At 36.0% G+C, this 23,854-nt stretch overlaps 1 protein-coding gene across 1 annotated transcript in view; it reads left to right on the forward strand.

The window, feature by feature from the left end:
• The first annotated feature begins 18,267 nt into the window (after window positions 1-18,267).
• The window catches only part of LOC117135002 (N-acylneuraminate cytidylyltransferase A), a 62,285-nt gene continuing 56,698 nt past the window's right edge, over window positions 18,268-23,854 (forward strand). Inside the window, exon 1 of the mRNA XM_033294760.1 lies at window positions 18,268-18,306. Within this exon, the coding sequence (XP_033150651.1) occupies window positions 18,268-18,306 (39 nt within the window). The remainder of the gene's footprint in view (window positions 18,307-23,854) is intronic.

Here is a 23,854-nt window from a genome sequence, read left to right on the forward strand (position 1 = left end):
CTGGCGTGAGCGCAGCCATGTCGCTAGGATCGGATGAAAGAGGCGTCAAGGGACGGGAGTTCCACTTCGGTGTAATAACCGTAACAAGCTCTTCAAAGGTCAAACGAGCGTTCATCAGACTACGGTTTATGAGTCCCATGGCACTTTTAACGGCAGCCTCTCAAAGGCCACCAAAGTGTGGAGCCATAGGGGGTATAAAACGAAAATTAATAAATTCGTTAGCGCAAAAACTCACAGCTGAGTTTTGATTTTCGTTGTCGATGAAAAAATCTCGTAGACCATTCATGTGATTGCTCGCTCCTGCAAAATTTGTAGCGTTGTCATAAAATATGTTGACTGGCGAGCCACGACGAGCAATCATACGTCTCATGGCAGCCAGAAATGACTCTGTGGACAGATCTGAAACAACCTCGATATGTACGGCCCTAGTGGTGAAACATACGAAGATTGCAATGTAGCATTTTCGAGGTGGCTTTATATGTTTATATGTTTACAGGAACGCAGAAATCGACTCCACACTGTGCAAAGGGTCTGGATACTATCAGCCGTTCAGCGGGTAAATTGCCCATTACCTGCCCTTGAAGTTTAGGTTTGTAGCGTATGCAATGTACGCATGCTCTGATGCCAGATCTCTAGCATTGATGACCCAGAACTTCAGCCGTAATAATGACACAAGTGCCTTTGCGCCTGCGTGGTAGTGTTGGTTATGTAGAAACTGCATATAGCGCACAAATTCATACTTGCCAGGTAAAAGTATGGGATGTTTCGGAGTCTCCGGCAACGTTGCCAGTTCAAGGCGGTCTCCAACCTTCAAAAGCAGAAATTCATCAGTCAGCTGCAAAAACTGGCTAAAAAATCGTAGTGAGCTTGATATGTGTCGATTTTTGTTCAACTCCACGATTTCTTCTGCAAAATGTTCTTCTTGAAGATTCCAAATGATGCTGTGTAATGCTCGTTGTAGTTCTTGTTGTTAAGCAAGTGGTTATTAAGCAAGTGGTTACTACTGGCTGTAATATAGCTGTAACATATAATATACATATATGTACAGTAATTGATTCAAGAAGTGGGAGTGATGATACAAATGTTTCGTCCCACTGGAGTTTTAGTAATCATAGTTTTTGTAGAATTATCTTGGTGGTTATTATAACAGGCGTTACCTGTCCCAAAGGGTTAAACCATGATGATGCCAATGATAACATTGTCCTCTTGGTGATAACGTTGAACTTAGGTTTGGGTTTAAACGCAACAGATAAACACTTTGACGCTGATTCCAATTTAATCTAAGTGTACTGGTAATCACGTCGTCCTTCAGAATTATGTTCTTAAGGGTGCTATCGCAGACGAAGTTTCGATGCTTTGAGTGCCACTTTGCTAACTCAAATTTTCTCTTGCGGAAAATTGCAATTACTTCTGTCTTAAGTCTTTGGAGTCCTACTTCTGTGTCGTGAAAGTCGTCTACGTAAAAGGATGATTTTATGGCCTGTGCTCCAAGGTTTCCCATGCCCACTTAGCCAAGTGCGCCATGCTGCGTATGGCGAGATATGGTGCTGGGGCAGTTCCATACTTCACTGTGTTCAGCGAATATGTACGCAAAGTGTCATGTGGCGTAGCTCTCCAGAGGATGTATTGAAATTTTCGATCTTCCTTAGCAATTGTGTGGAGCCAAATAAAGGCTCCCACAAAACATGATGCAGTTGCGCAAAATAAAGATAGCCAACTGTACCAATGTTGCCGAACACCAACAACAACATGCATTTTTTTTGCGGAACAGCCAGCCAGCAACATTTACCGTTGTTGCTAGGCCCGGACGCCAACAACAATGCACAGGAGCCCGAGAACAAAGGAGAACCGTTATGCCAGTATAAAAAGGCTAACGCGAGCAAAAGCAAGGGTCAGTCGATACGCGACACTGTCCACAGCAGGAGTCAAGGAAGAGAAAGCATGGGATAATCAGGAATCAAGGATCAAGCCGAGGATTAGAACGAGGGACTGGACGCAACAAGAAGCATGGATCAAGGACCAAGGATCAAGTCAAGGCAATAAATCAAAGCAGCGAAGCAAGTAACAAGTCAAGTAAAGGGATCAGGTGAACTAATTGACACTAGTCCAGCGTGTAATCCGTTTTATACAAGCAATCTGATGTAATCCTAGTGACCTAGCCTGTAATCCTTGTTGTGTAAACAACCTGGTGTAACCCTAGCAAACTAGGGTTACATCAGATTGCAATAAGGATGACCTAGCATGTAATCCTTGTTGTGTGAACAACCTGGTGTATCGTATAAATTCTGGTGTAATCCTGGCTGTCAATTACTATATTCAAAACAGCGTATAGCAGAGTGTGCGACCTACTAGCGTGTAAACCTTATATGTTAAGGCGTAATCCTAGTTGGCCAGTACGAATGCGTAATACTGTGGCGAACTGATCACGAACCAAGTACTTGCAAGCCGTTACAACAACAAATCACACGATTGTCCAACAAAAACTGGCCGTGAAGGCAACAATAAACTAGTAAATATATCTAACAAACCAAGTGTTATTATTTCCTTATCACAAGCGACAGCAAAATTTGTTGGACCGAACCCACAATACCCGACTGAGCTGCCTTGCAAAACAGTCGGGCCAATGGAGGTTCATTTCACAATCAGTACTTATCTAAGGATATTAACAACCAAAGAACGGCATGAGTGTACCCACCCCTAAAATCACCATGTTACTTACATGGTAGTACCCACACAAGAAGCCGAATTTACGGCTGTTGCTGCAATATTTCATAAGCCTTTACAAGCCTTTTGCGTGGGTAAACCAAAAGGCTCGAAAATGAATGTGAGGAAACACAAAAAAAAGGTCATGGAATTGTTTGCTTGCCTAATATGCACGACTCTTTCGCTTCCTGCTGTTGCGTCGGCGCGGCTGCCAGAGCAGACAGAACGAGACAACAAGCGAGATTTTTTCTCGCTTATTCTTATATTCCTGCCGATCGTATTTTGTCAGCGCGCACATTTTCTTTTGCCCTTATTATTCGGCACTTGCAAGTACCCAGGCTTGTCTTGTGTATATGAGTAAAAGGCTTATGCATCTGTTTTGCTTGCGCGAATTATGTAAGTTGGGCTTACACTTTGAGTTTCTAAACCTTTATCACTTTAGGGAACTCTTGCCTTTATTTGAATACGTTCGATTTGAGTGTCGGATTAGAACTGAACTCAATTGTACATAGTTGATTCTTATATCTAGTTTTGTTTACAATATTAAATGTATAGAACCAATCTCCGTTGGTCCATTCTTGCTTATCTTTACATTATTTGTGGATGTCATGTTTATGCTTACTTTACTTATGGATATCATATTACTTTGTTAAAATCTTGAATATGTTTACGTTATCTGCATATATTATTATTTATGTGAGACTTAAACTGCACTTGAGAAACTAATTATAGAACTGTAGATTGAAGGCCTAGTTTCTTTGTTATGGTTGCCGGTATTGGGGAAGCGGTAAGTGCAAGTGGTAACAGATGTATAACTCCTCCACCATCTATTGGAAACATTCTTGTAATATTAATTTTAACATTGTTCTTTTTTTGCTTAATATACAAATAAAGTATAATTAATATTATGGTTATTGTAAGGATTATTGCCAATCCATAACCCACTTTCTTATGAAATTTAAGTTCTGTTATTTCTTTTAAATTTTCAAAATTCTCTAATGTGAAGTGCTCCAAATTTGATGGGTTTGTATATGATTGGTTTAGCATATTTGTAGGATAGAAAATTCTGTCAAAGAATTCTATTTGTTCGTTTGAAAATGTTTCAGATAATATTTTAATATTACAATTTACAAATTGTATTAAATAGTTACCATTGAGTATGATATTTCTGTTGTCACAATTTTGAATTAATGTTTGATTTTTTACATTTCTTATTATTATTGTTTGGTCGTCTATTTGTTCTATACTCGGCTTGTTGTTGAAGGTAAATTTACAGTTATTATACAAGGTGCAACTTTTACTTGGTTTGAGTTGTCTTAAAATATAATTTTCTTTATACTCATAGGTCTTATTTTTAATTTGTTTTATTATTAGATTTTCTTGGTCAATTTGTATATAATTTTTATTTGGCATTGGAGTAATAAGCTTAATAACTATTTTAACAAAGGTTTTAGGAATTTTGATTGTCATGACAATTGCATTGTTTTTGTATTTTAAGATTCCCATTCTGATGAGCTTAATCTTGAAAAAATCGATTTTGAATTTTATTATTTCATCTTTTGTTAACAGTTCTGGTAAGAATATATTGTTCTTTGCTGAAGCTATGTTTTCTTGAATATAATTTATTTTTTGTTCTATGTTTTTTAATTTTTGCATTTGATCATAAAATAATAGTGTTTCCATTTCATGTTTGTTTTGTTCGTTAGTTTTTGCTGTATATATTCTTATTAAATTTCTGTCTTGTAAAACTGCGTCAGCTAGTGTTTTAATAGTTTTATTAAAGTGTTCGTTGATATAGATTTGTTGGTTCATATTTTTCATTATATTATGGTTATTTTGGTCTGTTATATCTAAATGTTCTATTATGTTTTCTCTGTCTTCGTTATCCATTAACCCAAAAAACCATTTATACACTGTTCCTATACCGTTTATAAGACCTCTTTGTGTTCTACTAGAAGGGGTAATTGATTTTATTTTAGCTTTGATTAGATCTATTTCGTCCATAATTATATTTTTGTCGGCTATTTCAACGCTTTTTATATTATTTTCCATTTTGTTAATAATATCTGTTATTTGACCAATATCAATAATATGTAAGATTATTATAGTTTCATTGACAATTTCTGTTGAATGAATATATATCGGTACGTATCCTGCTTCTTCTTGTATTGGTACCACATGTAGCCTGGCGTTTACCATTGAAAGTGTCATAAGTATGATTAAGAAAATATTCTGTAAGTGTGGAAAGCGAATTACGCCAACTATTTATTATATATATATATATATATATATATATATTTTTTTTTTTTTATTTTTATTTTTATATAATTTTTATTATTATTATTATTTTTTTTTTCTATTATGTATTTTTTTTTCTTGTTTTAAGTCTTTTAATGTGAACAAGGGTGAACATTTTCTAGTTCACAATACCTAAAGTATGGCTCGTCCTTATGTCTGAGGCGTTTATAATTTTTTATCGGTCCCTGTTTTCTTTTTTCTTCGTAGTTTTCTCTTTTGTCTTTTTATTGTCGTTTGTCGTTAATTATTTTGTTTTTATTTTTGCATATTATGTCATGGAGTTCTAATGGGTCTTTGTCGTTGTTTGCATGTATGGGTGAGCATTTTATGTGGACCCTTTTATTGTGTGGCCTATAGCAATTTGAATTTTTGTTTCTATTGCCATATCTTGAAGTCTTTCTATGTCTGCGTTTCCTGTACGAGAATTTGGTTTTGTTAAATGTAATTCAATGTCTTCTTTGTTTAAAAAATTTACTATTTGTTCTGCTCTAAATTCGTTGTCCATAATAATTTTCTTGGGTTTTCCAAATTTGGTGAATTGTTCTATTATTATATGTAGTTTTGCTCTCCAATTTCTGTCTTTAATGTCATATGCTGTTGCAAATTTTGTTAATTTGTCTATTACTGTTACAAATGATTTATGTTTAATATGAAAAATATCTATGTGAATTGTGTGATTCTTGTCTTTTGGTGTTTCGGTTATGTTAAACTTTGGCTTTAATGGTTTCCTATCATATTTTATTTCTCTACATTTTGAGCAATTTGATATTACTAAACAAATGTGTTCTCTTAATTTTGGGTAGTAGATTTTATCTTTTAAAGTATAAAATGTTTCATTCATTCCACTATGTAAAGATTCTTTAGTATGATATAATGCAATTTGCTTATGTAAAATATCTTCGTTTTCAATATCAATAGCCCTTTTTGTGCATTTTAAAAATTTAATGTGTTTTGTATTTTTGAAAATATGCATTGAGTTTTATAATATATTGAATCTGGAACTTCTGAATATACTCCTATTATTCCTTTATTTATATTATTTTTTAATTTTTGTTCGATTTCTAGTGTATCATCTGTTGGATTTATTTCTATAATCTTTTTCCCATGTTTATTAATAATGTTGTCTTGTGCTGCATATGTTACAATAATTTGTGTTTTATATTTGTTAACAATTCCGTCTTTGATATAAAATTGTATCATTTCAAAATTATATTCTTCATTATTATTTTTGTTTATAGGTGGTGATGTTTGTAGTCTACTTAGAAAGTCAGCTACTTTATTATCTTTTCCTTTCATGTATTGTATATCATAATCAAATTCTTGGAGTTTTAAAATCCACCTTCGGTGTCTGTCATTTACATCTTTCCCTTTGTTTTTCATGTTCAAGTATTTTATTGGTTGATGGTCAGTTATGATTTTAAATTGTGATCCATATAAATAGTGCCTAAAATAATCTATTGCATAGACAATGGCTAAAAATTCTTTGTCAGTTGCACTATATTGTTTTTCGTGTTTGTTTAAAGTTCTTGATACAAATGAGATTGGCTGGTTTTGTTGTGACAAAACAGCGCCTATAGCAAAATCACTTGCGTCTGTTGTTACTGTGAATTGTTTATCAAATTCTGGAAATTTTAAAATTGGGTGTGAACTAATGAGTGCCTTTAAATTTTCAATTGAGTCAATATATTCTGGGTCGTTTATGTTAATTGTTTTTCCTTTTTGTAACTATTTTATCATTGGATGTGCAATCTTTGAATAGTCTTTAATAAATTTCCTATAAAATCCAGTCATACCTAAAAATCTTTTTTGTTCTTTTTCTGTTTTTGGGATTGGGATAGCTAATATATCTTGTATTTTGTTTGGGTTTGGTCTTATACCATCTTTTGAAATTACATGTCCCAAAAAATTAGTGTTTTGTTTCAAAAATGAACATTTATCTGGTTGAAGTTTACGGAATATTTTTTCTAACGAATTTTTATGTTCTTCTAGAGTTGTTGAAAATATTAAAATATCATCCAAGTATACTACACATATTTTATTTATGTATTCTCTTAGGATATCATTCATTAATCTTTGAAAGGTTGCTGGTGCGTTTTTTAGGCCATATGGCATTCTAATGTTCTCATATAGTCCCAATGGTGAAACAAATGCTGTTTTTTCTATTTTTCAGCCATTAAAATTTGATGATAGCCTTTTGCTAGGTCCAGGCTACTAAAGTATTGTGCTTTGCCAAGTTTATCTAGGATTGCGTCCATAAGGCGTAATGGGTATTTGTCTGGGATGGTTACCATATTTAATCGGCGATAATCTACACATAATCTATACTTTTGAGCTCCTGAGTTATCTATTTTCTTTTTTACCATGCATATGGGTGAACTATATTTGCTTCTGCTTTTCCTTACTATACCATGTTTTTCCATTTCAATTATTTGATTCATTGTTTCTTCTTCAAACTTTGGGGCACACCTATAAATTTTTGAATTTATTGGTTGGTCTGTCGTAGTTCTTATGTTGTGTACTACTGTCTTTGTGTTTGTCAGTTGGTCAACCTTCATTTATAACATAAACTTTTAAAGTTTTTGTTTCATTGTTTTTATACTTTTTTGCTCTTCAGAATTTTAATCTGTCATATTAATGTCATCTATTTCGCTTACTTCAAGTATACTAATTTCCTCAGGGAATTTTTATATGAATGGAATTTCGACATTATTTCACAGTTTAATTGTTTTGTTTGCAATATCAATATTTTTTACGTTTCTTTGGATGAAGTCCATACCCAATAGAAAATCATATGATTTATCTAGGGGTAAAGCCACCCATCTTGAACGTACTTTTGGTGAATATTGAAATTCACTCGGTGCTTTAGTCATAACCAAATAATTATCTTTCAGCTATTTTTCTACTATTTTTAATTGTTTTGTATATTTTTATTGTACAAAAGTTGTTAGGCATATGTCTGTTTGTGTTTACTATACTGATTGTGGACCCTGTGTCTACTAAAAATATAAATCTGTGTCCATCAATTGTTAATTCTAATAAAATTTTTCTTTCATCCGAGGCTATTGGGTAAAAAACTCTTGAGCATTTTCATCTACAACGCTTTTATTGTCTTCGTCCGTTATGTTATCTACACTCATTGGTTGTGGAGGTGGATATTGTTGGGTGTTGTTATACAGTCGTGTATTTCTGTTTTGGTTTGTATATGTATAATTAGCTTTTTGTTGCTGATTTTAAGAATTATTTGTCTGCCTTGTATTTTGGCTTTTTTGTACTTGGTTATTTTGTTCAGTATTTGGTATACCAAATTTGTTATCAACTTTTTTTCGGATTAGCAATCTTGTGTTTAAATTTCCAAAACTTAAGCCAAAATATTTGGATACTTCTTCTCTTACTGCTGACACAGTAGTAAGAGGCATTAATGCAACTGCCATAGGCCCTGACGCTATTTCTTTAATTCTTTGGATTAGTAATGAACTTAATATATTTGCAAGTTGTTCGTTATTTTCGAAAACCGCGAAATCTGTTATTTCTTCTATAATATATCTTATTTTGGTATCTAAATCTCTAATGCTGCTTACTTTAAGGTTGTTAATTTTCCTGGTGAGTCCCATCTGGTCCATCCTGAGTCTGTAATGGTGTCGTAATTTTTCTCTGCACTGCTGCCACGTTGTCGGGGTGTTCACATTTAGCACAGTCCTTACATGTCCTTGAATCTTTGTGTTTAAAATAACACTAAAACTTGGTCCGAATCTCTCCATATTCTTCCATAATTTGGTCCACCGCTGCTATAAATCCGTGCAACTTTCCATCTTCTCCAGAATATGTAGGCAAATATCGAGTTTCCTTCTCAATATTATTACGTTGCCTTGTTACTGGGTTAACATTGGTGTTGTTAGCTTGTTGAAAAACAAGTATTTGAATTAGTGCTTGAATGCACCTTTGCATATCACTTTCGTTTGCCATATTTAATTTTTTTTTTATATGGTGTCCTTGTGATAGTTTTTCGAGTGGCACAAATTTAACTTATTAGTTTTTATTTTGTTGTCACTTCGTTCACACTTTTGCACTTTGTGAGTCTTTTTATGTCTTTAACCGCTTAAAGATTCACTATTTAGTGTGTGTAATTGTTAGGTTGTTACGTCCGGCTGCGCCAATTATGTAAGTTGGGCTTACACTTTGAGTTTCTAAACCTTTATCACTTTTGGGAACTCTTGCCTTTATTTCAATACGTTCGATTTGAGTGTCGGATTAGAACTGAACTCAATTGTACATAGTTGATTCTTATATCTAGTTTTGTTTACAATATTGAATGTATAGAACCAATCTCAGTTGGTCCACTCTTGCTTATCTTTACATTATTTGTGGATGTCATGTTTATGCTTACTTTACTTTACTTTACTTTACTTGTGGATATCATATTACTTTGGTAAAATCTTGAATATGTTTACGTTATCTGCATATATTATTATTTATGTCAGTTTTATTAATGTTTGCGAAGGGGTAAGTGTAAGTGGTAACAGATGTATAACTCCATGGTGTCAAAAAAGTGCCACCCCTGCCGTTCTCTGTTAACAACATCAGCGGTTATAGCGTTCCTGTAAGTTCGAAAGTGTATTAAAATCTTGTTGTATTGTAGGAACAGAGATCAACAAATCGTTGAGTGATCGTTGTGATGTGCTTTGACACGAGCGTCAAACTCAACTGTAAGCTTGGTAGAGGTGCTGTTTAACTTAAAGACACAGTGTCGACCCTTATTTCTGTTTCACGAGCCGAGCGGCGTTCTAAAGCCTCAAATCTTTGCTGTGCGACTGCATAGGAGTTGCCCAAGTTTTTTGGATCTTCTTTAAATGGTAATCGTACTATATTTCTACAATCGGTTTGCTGTTGCACTGTTTGCATAAACAATTGCTTACAATGAATGTTTATGTACCTTCTCAAGATGCCACAGTTTTTCCAGGTTGTGATTAATTGATTCTTCCACTGACCATGATTAGCAATGAGCTCTACCTTCTGTATTTTCATATCGTCCAGATACAATCCAGTCAAGCAAGGTTTTTTGAAGTGTGGGTAGCTGGAGGCCTAGTTTGATCTGTCCAAGTGTGCAAGTATTTCAAAAAATATTTCAGTACCAATGAGAATGTCAATCTGACGTGTTTTGTTGAATTTCTCATGTGCCAGTGGCTAAATATTTAATTATTTATTTATTTATTTATTTAATGTCAACTAAGAGCAGTCGACTGCAAAAAAAAAAAATTACATTATAGTATTTATATACAAAATATGTAAAATTAAATTTAAAGGTAATTTATAATTATATCTTTATTTTTAAAACCTTAAATATTGGGAGTGTTAAACAGACCCAACATTTTGTTGCAAGGATTGGGGAAAACCCAAAACCCAATCAGATCTGGATTAAATTAATTGTTTAATTTAAAGCAAAAGCCCGTAGTAATAAACTCTGCGGCTTGTGTTGATAAAAGAATAAAGTTTATTATAATCAGCACAGAGAACTCGAAGATGCTCATGCAGAAAATAGTTAGTTGTGCAAAAGTTAAGAGTTAAAGGAACAAAATTTCGAGTATACCTAACAGGAACCGAGAAATTAAGTTGACCCAACAAAAATGAAGAATCAATTTCCCCTTTAATTAATTTAATCATGAACTTGACGCCAAGCATGATTCGTCGATTAGTTAAAGATGGAAGATTAATTAAAAGTATTCTACTAGAGTAAGATGGTAAATCAACACCTGGAACCCAGTTAAAGCCACGTAAAGCAAATAATACAATTTTTTTCTGACAACAATACTATCTGGTTGGTTCGAAGTATTGTGGAGACCAATACAAGATCATAATTCCAGATCGTCGAACCAAGAGATATAAAGTAGTTTAGTGTGTAAGGGTCATCAATTCTTTAGCCCATCGTTTGATAAAGCCGATAACTTGAAATTGCCTTACTGACAGTTAAGGAAACATGTTTGTCAAACTTCAGCTTACTATCAAGGAGTATACCCAGGTCATTAACCTCCGATAACCTGTTGAGAGGCAATTGATCCATGTAGTAGTTGACGATGTGAGCGAGTGTCTATGAATGACGTACATTTTGATAAGCAGCATTTTGCTTTTGTTTTATTTTGCACAAATTAAAAAAGCAATCAAGATCGGTCTGCAATAAAGTACTGCATGACATGTCTCTAAATGATAGACACAGCTTCACATCATCAGCATACATCCAAATATTGGAATGCATAATGACTGAGGGAAGATCGTTAATAAATAGGTTAAAGAGCAAAGGACCAAGATGACATTGAGGGACACCAGACGTTACGAATACTGGCTTGGAAACAGCCGACTTGAAAATCACCCTCTGAGTTCTGTTAGTTAAGTAATTGGAAATCCATTTCAGAAAATTGGTTGGAAGTCCAATCAAGCTTAATTTATTAACTAGAAGACGGTGATTAACAGAGTCAAATGCTTTACTAAAGTCAGTATAAATAACATCAGTCTGCATTTTGTTGAGAAAACCTTTGATTACCATTGACGAAAACTCAAGTAGATTGGTGGTAGTAGACTTATGTTTCACAAAACCATGTTGGTAAGGTGAGACAATTGAGCTGCTGAAATGCATTAATTGAGAAGTAAGAATTTTTTCAAAAAGTTTAGGCGTAGCAGACAATTTTGATATACCCCTATAGTTATTTACATAACTTCTAGGGCCATTTTTATGTAACGGAATAATAAAAGATTCCTTCCAGATTGGAGGCAAATAGCAACATTTAACGGACAAGGCAAATAATCTATGTAAAATAAATATAGTGAACCAGAGCAATATCTAAGTACGCAATCTACACCATCTGGTCCTGGAGAGAACGTAGGTTTCATTACATTTAGTTCACGCAATACTGAGTCTTCGTTAATCACAGGCTCCGCAACAAAATTAGATTTGTTGATGTTATAAGGGTAGTGTGTGTGGGAAAAGTTGTTAGTGACTGAATAGGTTGTTTGAAAAAAGTCTGCAAATAGATCGGCTGATGCCTGATCATTATTTGAGTAGTATTTTCATTTAAAACATCGTTAGTATTGAAGACATTTACGTTTTAGAATTTACAAAATTATAAAACTGTTTAGGATCCTGAGCAAACTGAATCCGACAGCGACATAAATAATTGTTGTAAAGTTGAGAATTTAAGTTAAAATTAGATTTTGCAGTAGAATAGCGCAAAAAATCAATACTATTCCCTGTACGTTTGTATCTTTTAAAATAACGCGATTTCATATTTTTTAAACCCGCTAACTCTCTAGTAAACCATAAAGGCTTTTTAGACCTACTAGGTTGCCTACGAGTAGCGGATTGTTCAAAAAAGCTATTTAAGGCGTTATAAAAAATAGACAAAGCAATTTCTAAGTTATTGCTGGCAAAAAAGTGACCAGTCATGATTTATAATAAGATTATTTAATTTATTAATGTCGGCCTTTCTAAAACAACGAGGCTTAGGCGCTGCTGTAGGCTGCACGGTTTGCTCAAGAGCCGGTAGCTCTATAAGTAATTCTAAAGTTGTGTGAAATACATCTTCGGGAAGCACAATCGAATCTATTCTGCTAACTGCGCTAGCTGAATGATGCGATACAAATATAAGATCAAGAAATCGGTTGTTACAATTAGGAACATTATTTATTTCATAAAGTGAAAGATCCAGTAAATTATTTATGAACTCGTTGGAGCTAGTAGGAACTACCAAGTTATCCATAGTGGACCAAGATATTTCTGGTAAATTAAAGTCTCCTAATACACATAAATAATCCTTTTCAGATAGCATAGAGGATATTAATTGTATATTAGATCAATACGCCACCACCACCCCGTGACAGACGATCACGCTGGAAATATGAGTGCAGATTATATAGAAAAGAAATTTGACAACAGTCACTCTACGCAACAAATTCAATGTTTGATAAAGAACCAAATTAAATCCGATAAAAGGTCGGATTCAACGGCAATCAATACGCAACCACCACCCCGTGACAGACGGTCACATCTATAAGTGGTATATTTGTTTGTGAATTGTTGAACTAGAAATTTCAGGCTTTAACCAGGTTTCAGTGAAGGCAAAGAACATATAATCAAAGAAGTACATCTATATATAGTTAGCTAAATTTTGACTTATGCCTTCTAACCATTTTGATACGCCTAAAACAAATGCAGAAGTTATAGTTTTTTTGGCATCATTAGTAGGTTTAGTAGGTTTTCCTGTAGAAAAATTTAATTTTGGCAGCGACACTGGTCTGCTTTTAACGTAAACTCTTTAATAAGCAAGTCTTGCGGCCAGAAAGAAGTACAACAAATAGAGTCGAATAATTCTGTTGGCACATTCAATTTAAATGAAGATATCTCTCTAGAATATTTAAATTTAAATTTTTCTACAGTGATTATAGAGTTAGGTATCTTTGATTGAATGTAAGCAATTACATCTTCAGCCAAAGTATCCGGGTAAAGCCTAGAAACAAAAACTTGTTTCCGTAAGGGAACAGCTAATAAGGGCTTAGGAGCAGGGCGCGGAGTATGGAAACTATCACCAGGCGATCTAACACTCTTTTTAACAATTTTTAGATGACGGACCAGTCTCATCATCATTTATAACAATACTAGGGCAAACTGCAGTAACAGGTGTACTGGACAGTTTACCAATGTTACTTCTTAGTTTTTTTAGGTGTTACTGCTGGTACCAACTGGGATTCCTCTAAAACTTTAAGAGCTTTAAACTTAGTCTCCATACTTATAAACTCATCATTGAGTTATTAAACTCTTTCGCAGAGCTCAAAATTAAGCTTGTAAGTCGCATAAAACCAGACTGTCGGCTCAGCTCACGACAAGATTCACATGCACCAATTAAGCCCGGTCTTGTTTCATAAATGCGAATCTTTACTTTTATGTGAGCCTGCCACCTTCACATGTATGAATTTATCGCACAGACCAATTCCGATGCACTCAGCAGTTGCATGGCTTCTGGCATTTCCTGGCCCTTTTTTAATCGCAAGCAAGCAGAACATTTTAACTGGGAAATTGTAAACTAGGCTCGTACGATAGAGTATCTGGATAGACAATCAAGTAGACACACGAAGGCATTATCCATGGGTGCAAGCCTGACGAAACTGAGAGCACGCAAACGAAACAAAGAAGAGTAAGCTCTTAGAATGGGAGCAGTCGTTGAGTTCGGATTGTGGCATGAGCGAGAGTGCATTCAAGAAATTAATTGTCGACAAAGCGCAGTACCAACACACACTAGATTGTGCACAGGAGCCGCTCTAAACAAAATAGAAGAGCCACAAAGAAAAACCAGGCCAGAGTCACATGCACTTGGAGAGAGCAGGCGTTAAACAAAAGATCTGCTCAACCAACAAAAACAACACAGCAATAAAACCGCGAAACAATTGTTAGTTTATTTATGCCACTGAAACAACTAAACAATAGAATCTTTTACCAATCTTAATATGCACTCTTTCACCGTGAATATCACTACTAATATGCTAGTTTAAATACACTAAAACGCACAGATCAATCAATTAAATGAGAGTAACAAAAAAATACGTCCGTTCACAGCGAAAGCAAGTACGTAATTGCACAGACATTATTGTTTAAAATACATAAGCTTCAAGTATTCCTAGTCTGCTATTTAATTCTGCAGCTGATTGCGGATGTTTCTCTTCTCTTTTCCTGGGGTCAACAACACCTTTGATGCGACTAATATTGCGTCGAATATTAGTGCGTTTTAATTTGAGTTCATCTAAACTCATTTCTCTTAGTTATTTCAATACGAGTAAACAATTAGTAATGAACACGCGGTTGCGTTGTGCGAAAATATTTCCAAATGCGAATGAGCGCCACAGTTGTCTGTCTGTGGTTAAGCTCAACTTGAGCGAGAGAGTTAAAGCTGTTGAGAGCACGAACGATAGACGAAAGAAGTACTTGTGAGCGTGAGCAAGAGAGGTATAGCTGCTGAGAGCGCGAATGATGAGCCAAAGAGGAACTAGTGAGTGTGATAGCTTGCTAGAACCGTCAGCGAATATTGAAGCACAGTGTGCCGTCCAATAATCCAACTTGTCATGACGAAACTGCTCGAGAGAGCAAACGTTGAGTTGATTGATGTACGGATAGTAAGTGCATATATGTATGCATATGCATGTGCAATTATCTGTGTTTTTGGTTTTGGTCTTTTGCGTTGATTCCGGTGTCTCGTCGGTGCGTAGATTAGGTACAGAGCTTATGGACATATGTTAGTATGTAGATGTTCCATAAGAATAATATTCTAGACCTGTCTTAAAACTTCGTTTGAACTTTTGTTTCACGAATATTACCCCGTACATGGGAAATTATGTGGAAGTTGTCTTGTCCAATGAGTTCTATGATTGCTCACAAGGGCATTGGAACTTTCTCCCGATATATGTATATCGGAGGTGGCTTTAGCTTTCTTTTAACGCCTTCTTCGGGTGGCAGATCATCTGAGTTGTCAGCTAGAGTCTGAAATCTATTGGCGGTGTTAAGTTTTGCGCTTGAGGCTGCGTTCAAATTGCTGCGGGTCATTTTCGCTCTTAGCGATCCATTTCAGTCTGCACGAGCGGGCCAAAGCTTACGGTGTTAGTCGTGGAATTGGTTTTGGTTGCTTTTGTTTTGATTGTTGATTCATAGGCGGCTTTTCTTGCCGTCGATGACACATAGGGAGCGAGTGTTGCCAACGATGGGTTTTTGTCATTTCCTTGGCGTAATCTGAGTCTAATACTCCAAATAGACTGCAACAAAGGGTTATCGGCGTTGTCGGCTGTGTTGCCTTAATACGTTTGCCATTTGTAGCTCATCATACATATGCCGAAAATGCTGTGATATAGAGTCACATGTGTAGTTGCCGTTTAGTTGGGGCTCATGTACTTTAACACATTAATTCCTAGGTTCAAAGTCTTTATGTCTCGTCAATATGGGTCTAGCTCGTAGTATATGACCATGGTCCAATCTGAGACGGCTTTTTTTTGTGGTCCCGATTTGTTCATAATACATTCCGGGTTTCGTGATACATTTTTTGACCGATGTCGACTGTGCTAGTGCCAACGGGGCCATTAGGAGTATAATCAGCAAAAGTTCATATTATACTTGGTAACATTTATTTTTTTCAGTTGGATTGGTGGTGCATCAGTTCTATCTTCAGCACTGATGGGCCGTTTTTTGGCCATGTCTTCTGGGAGCAGTGTCGCAAGTTTATTTATGGGCGCTTGTAGATGCCTGATGCCGTTTTAACGTCCACAACACGAATGTGGTTATCATGTCCTGGATATGTTTTCACGATTTTACCCATCGGACAGCTCATCAGTGCTGAATCATGCTATCACCAGCCATACCCTACCAACCTACGATCAAACGAAATTTAGAACATGTTAATGGATTTCATTATTAGTGCTTGTTATTTTGTATATATATATTGTTATTCAATATTTAATAAATTCATTATTAGACAATTATAATTATTAAACGGCTTAAGTCTTAATTTATATTATAAACGAAGTTGATTTCTTTATAATATGTTGCTTTATTACTGCCTTCTGCAGTGTGTTTAGTTAAGTTAAATTTACAATGTTTTTGAGTATATGTATGTACATATATATATATGCGGCACGGCCGGCTTACAAGAGTAACTACAGAGCAGGGTCTGTCCGTTACGAGAGTCTAAAGCGAGTTAAAGTTCAACTGGTATTGCGAACGATCGTAATAATGTAAGTAGAGAATATAGGCTCGGCCCAATAAATTTTAGCGATAAGATAAAGCATAGTAGAGGATATGATACAAAAGAACGCACAAATGGAGCGCGAGCTATTAGTGCAGTGCCAAATGCACGTACAAAGAAAAGAGCGCGTATACAGCGCATGGTGAGAGAGGAGAAGCCTACTTTTTCAGCGCCAAATCCGAGCTTACACAGTCAGCTGTTAGTAGCTGAAATCAAATTGATTGCCTTGCATGACCAACAACAATTATCAATTATTTGGCAAAAAAAAAATTTATGCAAAAAAGTGATATCAAAAACTATTAATCAAAAGGGTATGCGTCACTTGTTCGGTACTAAATATTTTCGCTGTGGCCACACACCTCATTATCAGTAATTATATCTATGAGTATAAACAGGCAGAAGCCTTAATTTAAATATTAGTTTTTTTTTTTTTTTGTTCTTTTTTATTGTCTTGCCGTCGTTGAGCTCAGCGATGCTTAGTGTATCTGGCTGTCAAAAAGAAAAGATTGCATACACATATATCTACGGACGAGCATGTTAAACCAAATTCTTCCAGGACATGCCCGTTTAAATAAATTATTGTTTTCTAATCTACAACTGCTTTACAAATAATCTTAAAACTAGAATTAATAAAAAAAATTAGATTCAATTAAGTAAGTAAAATAAGTTTAGCTTTTAATCAAAATTGATACTAGGAATTGCGATATGAAGCTAGCGATGTGCTTAATTAGCCTCGGTGTTATTCAATTCAATTTTTTCTTATTACATTTTAGCTAACACATTGCTCTATGGCTTAGCTCATGTGTTTATTTTAGTTTATATCATATAAAATATATTTTTGTTTTCGAATCGCTCTAGCTGGGTTCTGGAACAAGCCTTCAGTCCTGTAGATCGGCATGCACCGGCGAGTCGCGTGTGTGCCATGGTCTCCGCCACTATTATTACTACTGGATGCTGTCTCTTCCAAAATTTAAAGACGTCATCGCAAGCGTGCGGCCTTTGGTCGAGGACGGGGTAATCTGTGTTTAATTTTTCACTTGAATTACACCTATGTATATATATGTCACACATTTATATATATACATATATATATATACATGTCGGATCTAAAATCATTGTTCTCAGTATATGACAAATAATTTGGCACGTTGATTCCTTGCTTTGCCCCGGCTATTCGCCAGGTGGCCAAAATACTCAGTGTATGACAAATAATTTGGCACGTTGATTCTTTGCTTTGTTCCGGCTATTCGCCAGGTGGCCAAAATAGTTCGAAACGGGCTTGATGCATCAGGTTAGAAGTTTGAGAGAGAGTTACGCACAATACGATTGTCGTGCGTGTATTCTTGAGTCACTGCGAGAGACAGAGACGGTGAGAGGTCTTTGACAGAAACTGCAAGGTAGCATGTGAGGTGTTTGCGGCAGGAACACTCACTCTTAAGTTAGCTGCAGTGAACACAAGACTATTCGCCAAGTACAATCGGTTATATTAAATAAGGCAATTATGTCCAACAACGAGAATTGTGATAACCCGACATCAGAAGTGGGATCTGGCCTTTTGCCTCCAAGAGTCGAAGAACCATGGCGTATAATGATGGAGTTGCAGAATAAAAATTTAATTGAACTTGTGCGGGCCATTAAAACAACTACACCTGACGCAGGGCAGAGCAGATCTGTGCAACTGCCTAAATTCAACCCAGACAAGGCAAGCGCCAACGCTTCATCGTGGTGTAATACGGTTGAAATAATTTTACAAGAAAATGAGCTAAAAGGCAGTGCGTTGGTTGTGCCCTTAAGTTCAGCATTGGAGGGAAGCGCTTCGCAATGGCTTTCGCAAGTGTGCTACGCTGATATAACCTGGCTTGGATTTAAAGAATTATTTTTACAACGCTTTGACATTATAGAAACACCAGCCGCCATGTTTCTAAATATGTTGTCAAATAAACCGACTGATGGCGAGAGTCTGGCTGTGCATGCAAGCCGCATGATTACCGAACTAACGACAAAATGGCGTCAAATGGAAACTGAAAAGATTGCTGTGTCTGTGACTCTTGCATTATTGGCAAATTTCGATAGCCGACTGCAGCGTTTAAGTTTTACATCAAATGTTCGAACCAGAGCCGATTTACAGTCCGAATTAAAAGCGTTCACTTTTAATAAAAGAAAAAGTGGCTTTACGGAACAACAACCCGAAACTTATCCTAAGCGGCAAAAACAATCATCCAATAGAGTGTCATTTTTGCGGAAAACTTGGGCCATAAGATGTTTGAATGCAAACTCAGAAAAACAGGCAGAATCTCTTTGCGGCTGACAAGAACACGACATGGCAGATATGATGGTTATCACCGTGAAAAACCAAATATTACTTGCTATTAAGTGTGGAGAATTGGGTCATATATCTACGCAATGTACAAAGAAGGAAGCTGATAAGAGCAAGATTTTCAACCGAGAAAAGCGAGTGGAGCAGTGCAGCGTTGCAGTACCTAAGGGATGCCTTAACCATAGAGACGAAATTTTTGAAATTACTTTTGATTCTGGATCGGAATGCTCGTTGATGAAAGAAAAGCTAAGTACAAAATTTTCTGGTAAAAGATTTAATAATATTGTTATGTTAAAAGGCATAGGCAGCACTGGCATATGTAGTACTGTACAGATATTAAGTAACGTAAAAATTGATGATAATTGTATGGAAATTTTGTTTTATGTCATAGCCGATGACCATATGCAAAACGACATTGTGATTGGCCGCGAGATACTAAATCAGGGCTTTGATATTTTCATGTCATCAAACCAATTTAAAGTCTCAAGAGCTAAAATAATTAATTTATGTACCGGCAGTGAACCGACTGATATTAATACTGAGCTTGAGGGACAAGATAAAATAAAATTAAATTCATTGTTAGCAAAGTACTCAAATTCGTTTATCAATGGTATCCCAAGTACCAAAGTGACAGTTGGCGAAATGAAAATAAGATTGATTAACCCAGCAAAAACTGTCCAAAGAAGGCCATATCGTTTAAGTCCATGTGAAAGAGATATAGTTCGGGAGCAAATTAGTCAACTGCTAAAATGCAATATAATTAGACCAAGCTGCTCACCTTACGCAAGCCCTATATTACTGGTTAAGAAAAAGAATGGCTCGGACAGACTTTGCGTTGACTATAGGGAACTTAATTCAAACACAGTCGCTGACAAATATCCGTTACCACTAATACAGGATCAAATTAATAGACTTGGAGGAGCTAATTACTTTACATGCTTAGATATGGCCAGTGGATATTACCAAATTCCCTTACATGCAGATTCTATTGAGTATACAGCGTTCGTAACACCAGATGGCCAATACGAGTTTTTATCTATGCCATTCGGGCTTACAAACGCACCTGCTGTTTTTCAACGATTGGTGATGCAGGCGCTGGGGGATCTTGCAAACTCTTATGTTATTGTCTACATGGACGATATCATGATAGTTGCTTCAACTAAATGCGAGGCGCTAGAAAGACTACAGATCGTTCTAAACGTTTTAACAAAGGCTGGGTTTTCATTCAATATTACAAAGTGTGCCTTTCTGAAAACATCAGTTCAATACTTGGGCTACAGTGTAAGTGCTGGAGAGATTCGTCCAAACCCACAGAAAATTGTAGCGTTAACTGCACTGCCGCCTCCACAGTCAGTCACTTCACTTAGACAATTTATTGGGTTAGCATCTTATTTCCGACAGTTTATTAAAGGATTTTCACAATTAATGAAACCATTATATTTCTTAACCTCTGACAAAAATAAATTTATTTGGAAGGCAGAACATGAACAGATACGGAAAAATGTTATTGCTACTCTTACCGACAAACCAGTCCTTGTTATTTTTGACCCAGTTCATCCAATTGAATTGCATACTGATGCTAGTTGCAGTGGCTACGGTGCAATTTTATTACATAAATTTGACCCCCAGAGCACAGCGTTGGTGGGCTTACTTGCAGTCATTCACATTCGATATTCAATATAGAGAGGGAAAACGAATGGCACATGTAGACTTTTTGTCAAGAAATCCTCTTTTACCAAAGCCTAATCATGCAAAAATTGTTAATGAGAAAAGAGTAAATCTAGCTGAAATTTCAAGCAACTGGCTTATTGCTGAACAGCGTCGAGACTCAGACATAACCGAAATTGTACAAAAAATAAAAGATTTTTCTCTGCCCGAAAATATTGCTAAGACATACGAACTGAGGTCTGAAGTGCTTCATCGGAAAATACAGAGAAATGGCAGAACACGTAGCTTACCAGTGGTGCCACGTGCATTCAGATGGTCTGTTATAAACCAAGTTCATGAGTCGATAATGCATCTAGGTTTTGATAAAACATTGGATAAAGCTTACGATTTTTACTGGTTTGACAATATGTCAAAATATGTTAAGAAATTTGTTGACAACTGCATTACATGCAAAATGTCCAAATCCACCTCAGGAAAAGTGCAGGCTGAGCTGCATCCAATACCAAAAGTAAATATTCCTTGGCACACTATCCACATCGATATAACAGGAAAATTAAGTGGCAAGAATGACCAGAAGGAGTATATTATTGTTCAGGTAGACGCATTTACCAAGTATGTTTACCTTAGTCATAGCCTTAAATTGGACAGTGAGAGTTGCATTAAAGCTGTTCAATCCTCTGTGTCTTTGTTTGGAGTACCAAACCGAATAATAGCTGACCAGGGAAGGTGCTTTACAGGCGCGAAGTTTAGTCAATTTTGTTCGGATCAGAAAATTAGCTTACATTTAATAGCCACTGGCGCAAGTCGAGCTAATGGTCAGGTGGAACGAATCATGAGCACCTTGAAAAATATGTTAACGGCGGTTGAGGTTGGAACGCAGTCTTGGCAGAATGTGCTAGGAGAGGTACAGTTGGCAATCAATTGTACAACCAACCGTGTTACGAAAGCAAGTCCTTTAGAAATGTTATTGGGAAAGGTAGCACGGCCATTAGGATTACTTCCACCTAGTGACATAGAAAATGTTATTGACTTATCAAACGTAAGAGCGCAAGCCGAAAAAAATGTGCTTGCTACTGCACTTTATGATAAAGTGCGATTTGACAAAAATAAGGCAAAAGTACTGAGGCACAAAGTTGGAGATTTTGTGTTACTTAAAAGTGAAGAAAGACATCAGACCAAGCTGAGTCCGAAATACAAAGGGCCTTTTGAGATAATAGAGGTTTTAGAGGGTGATAGATACATTTTAAAGTCTTTAACCAATAAAAGAAATTATAAATATGCACATGAAGATATAAAAAAGTTACCAGAGGGGCAAGTGCCCGAGGAACTAAATGTGTTTGATGATTATTGCGAAAGTAAAAAAGTCGCTTTAGACGGCAGACAAAGAGAAAATGAAAATGTTGAGAATGTTGAAAAGCAAAATGTTGAGAGTGTTGAAGACACTGTAGAAAGTTAAGTACGCCAATAAGGGCGAAGAAGTACTGCTGGCCAATGACAATGGCAGAGTTTTGCATAAAAGATAATGCAAGCACAAGTGCAAAACATATGAATGTTGTTTTGATCATGGCGTGTGGAGCATTTGATTATGTGGCATTAATGATAAATAAAGAAATGTAAATAATATTATAAAAAAAAAAAAAGAAAAAAAAAAAATAGCAAAAATCAAGTTAAGGAGGTTAATTTGTGAAATTGTGATCATGATAAGACAATAAATTAAGAAATTTGAATTTTGTTATGCTTATGCTTTATCTTGTAAATAAAAAGACGAAAAGATAAATTTGGTGTTATTTGTTACACGAGGACGTGTTAGTGTCAGAATGGCCGTGTCGGATCTAAAATCATTGTTCTCAGTATATGACAAATAATTTGGCACGTTGATTCTTTGCTTTGTTCCGGCTATTCGCCAGGTGGCCAAAATAGTTCGAAACGGGCTTGATGCATCAGGTTAGAAGTTTGAGAGAGTTACGCACAATACGATTGTCGTGCGTGTATTCTTGAGTCACTGCGAGAGACAGAGACGGTGAGAGGTCTTTGACAGAAACTGCAAGGTAGCATGTGAGGTGTTTGCGGCAGGAACACTCACTCTTAAGTTAGCTGCAGTGAACACAAGACTATTCGCCAAGTACAATCGGTTATATTAAATAAGGCAATTATGTCCAACAACGAGAATTGTGTTAACCCGACATATATGTTATAATGTATGTACGCATATACTATACTATAGTGCTTCGCTTTTTATACAATACTTTTTCCAAAATATTTTTATAAAACTGACCTGTTTTCTTTTTATAATTAGGCCTAATCAAACCAGTAAAGACAGTCACTTTTGGCTTAGCTTTCCTTGTACTTATTATGTTATAACTTTTACACAGCACACGCGATTATAAAAGAACTTTGTCGTTAGAGACGAACTGTACGACTTTTCTCTTTCGGTTTGATCTCATTACTGACCTGACCAGCGCAAATTTGATCTTAACTCGCTGTCGCTAGCGAAAGCTTTCGCTTTGTCTAGCACAAAACGTCGTCATCGTACGATTGTGCAGTTACGTTCGTCTGCTTACAAGGGTCACTGCACTTATGCTTTGCTCTCGCGCGAAGTTCCGGCCAGAGCGGCTGCTAGCTTAAAAGCTCGCTGATCAGAAAACTTAAAAGCTTTTGTGTTTCTTAGTCTACGCCTACACGATAAAATAGTAGTATTTGTATGCGCTACGCTTATTACTACTTTTTGGCCACTACAACCATTGTTTCCAAAATCCTTGCTTGCGTCTAGATACCAGTTCCCAGCGTCTTAGTAAGGACTTTTCATTACTGTCGCTATTAATATCTGATGGAGCAGTTAGAGTTTCGCCAATTAGAAAAAGTGTTAGCGTGAGAGCTGTGGTATCTGTAGGATCGTTTGACATTGGTGTCATTGGGCGCGAATCCAAAATTCCTTCAATTTCAATGATCACTGTTTCAAACTCTTCACGTGAGAGATGGTAACTAATAATCGTTTTGCAGATTTGACTGCAGCTTCCTAGAGTCCTCCAAAAGTTGGCGCTCGTGGTGGTATGAATTTAAAGGTCACTTGTTTTTTGTTGCAGTTGTTGATTATTTCTGCTTG

This window comes from Drosophila busckii, unplaced genomic scaffold (assembly GCF_011750605.1).
Source record: "Drosophila busckii strain San Diego stock center, stock number 13000-0081.31 unplaced genomic scaffold, ASM1175060v1 chrUn_07, whole genome shotgun sequence".
NCBI lineage: Eukaryota > Metazoa > Arthropoda > Insecta > Diptera > Drosophilidae > Drosophila > Drosophila busckii.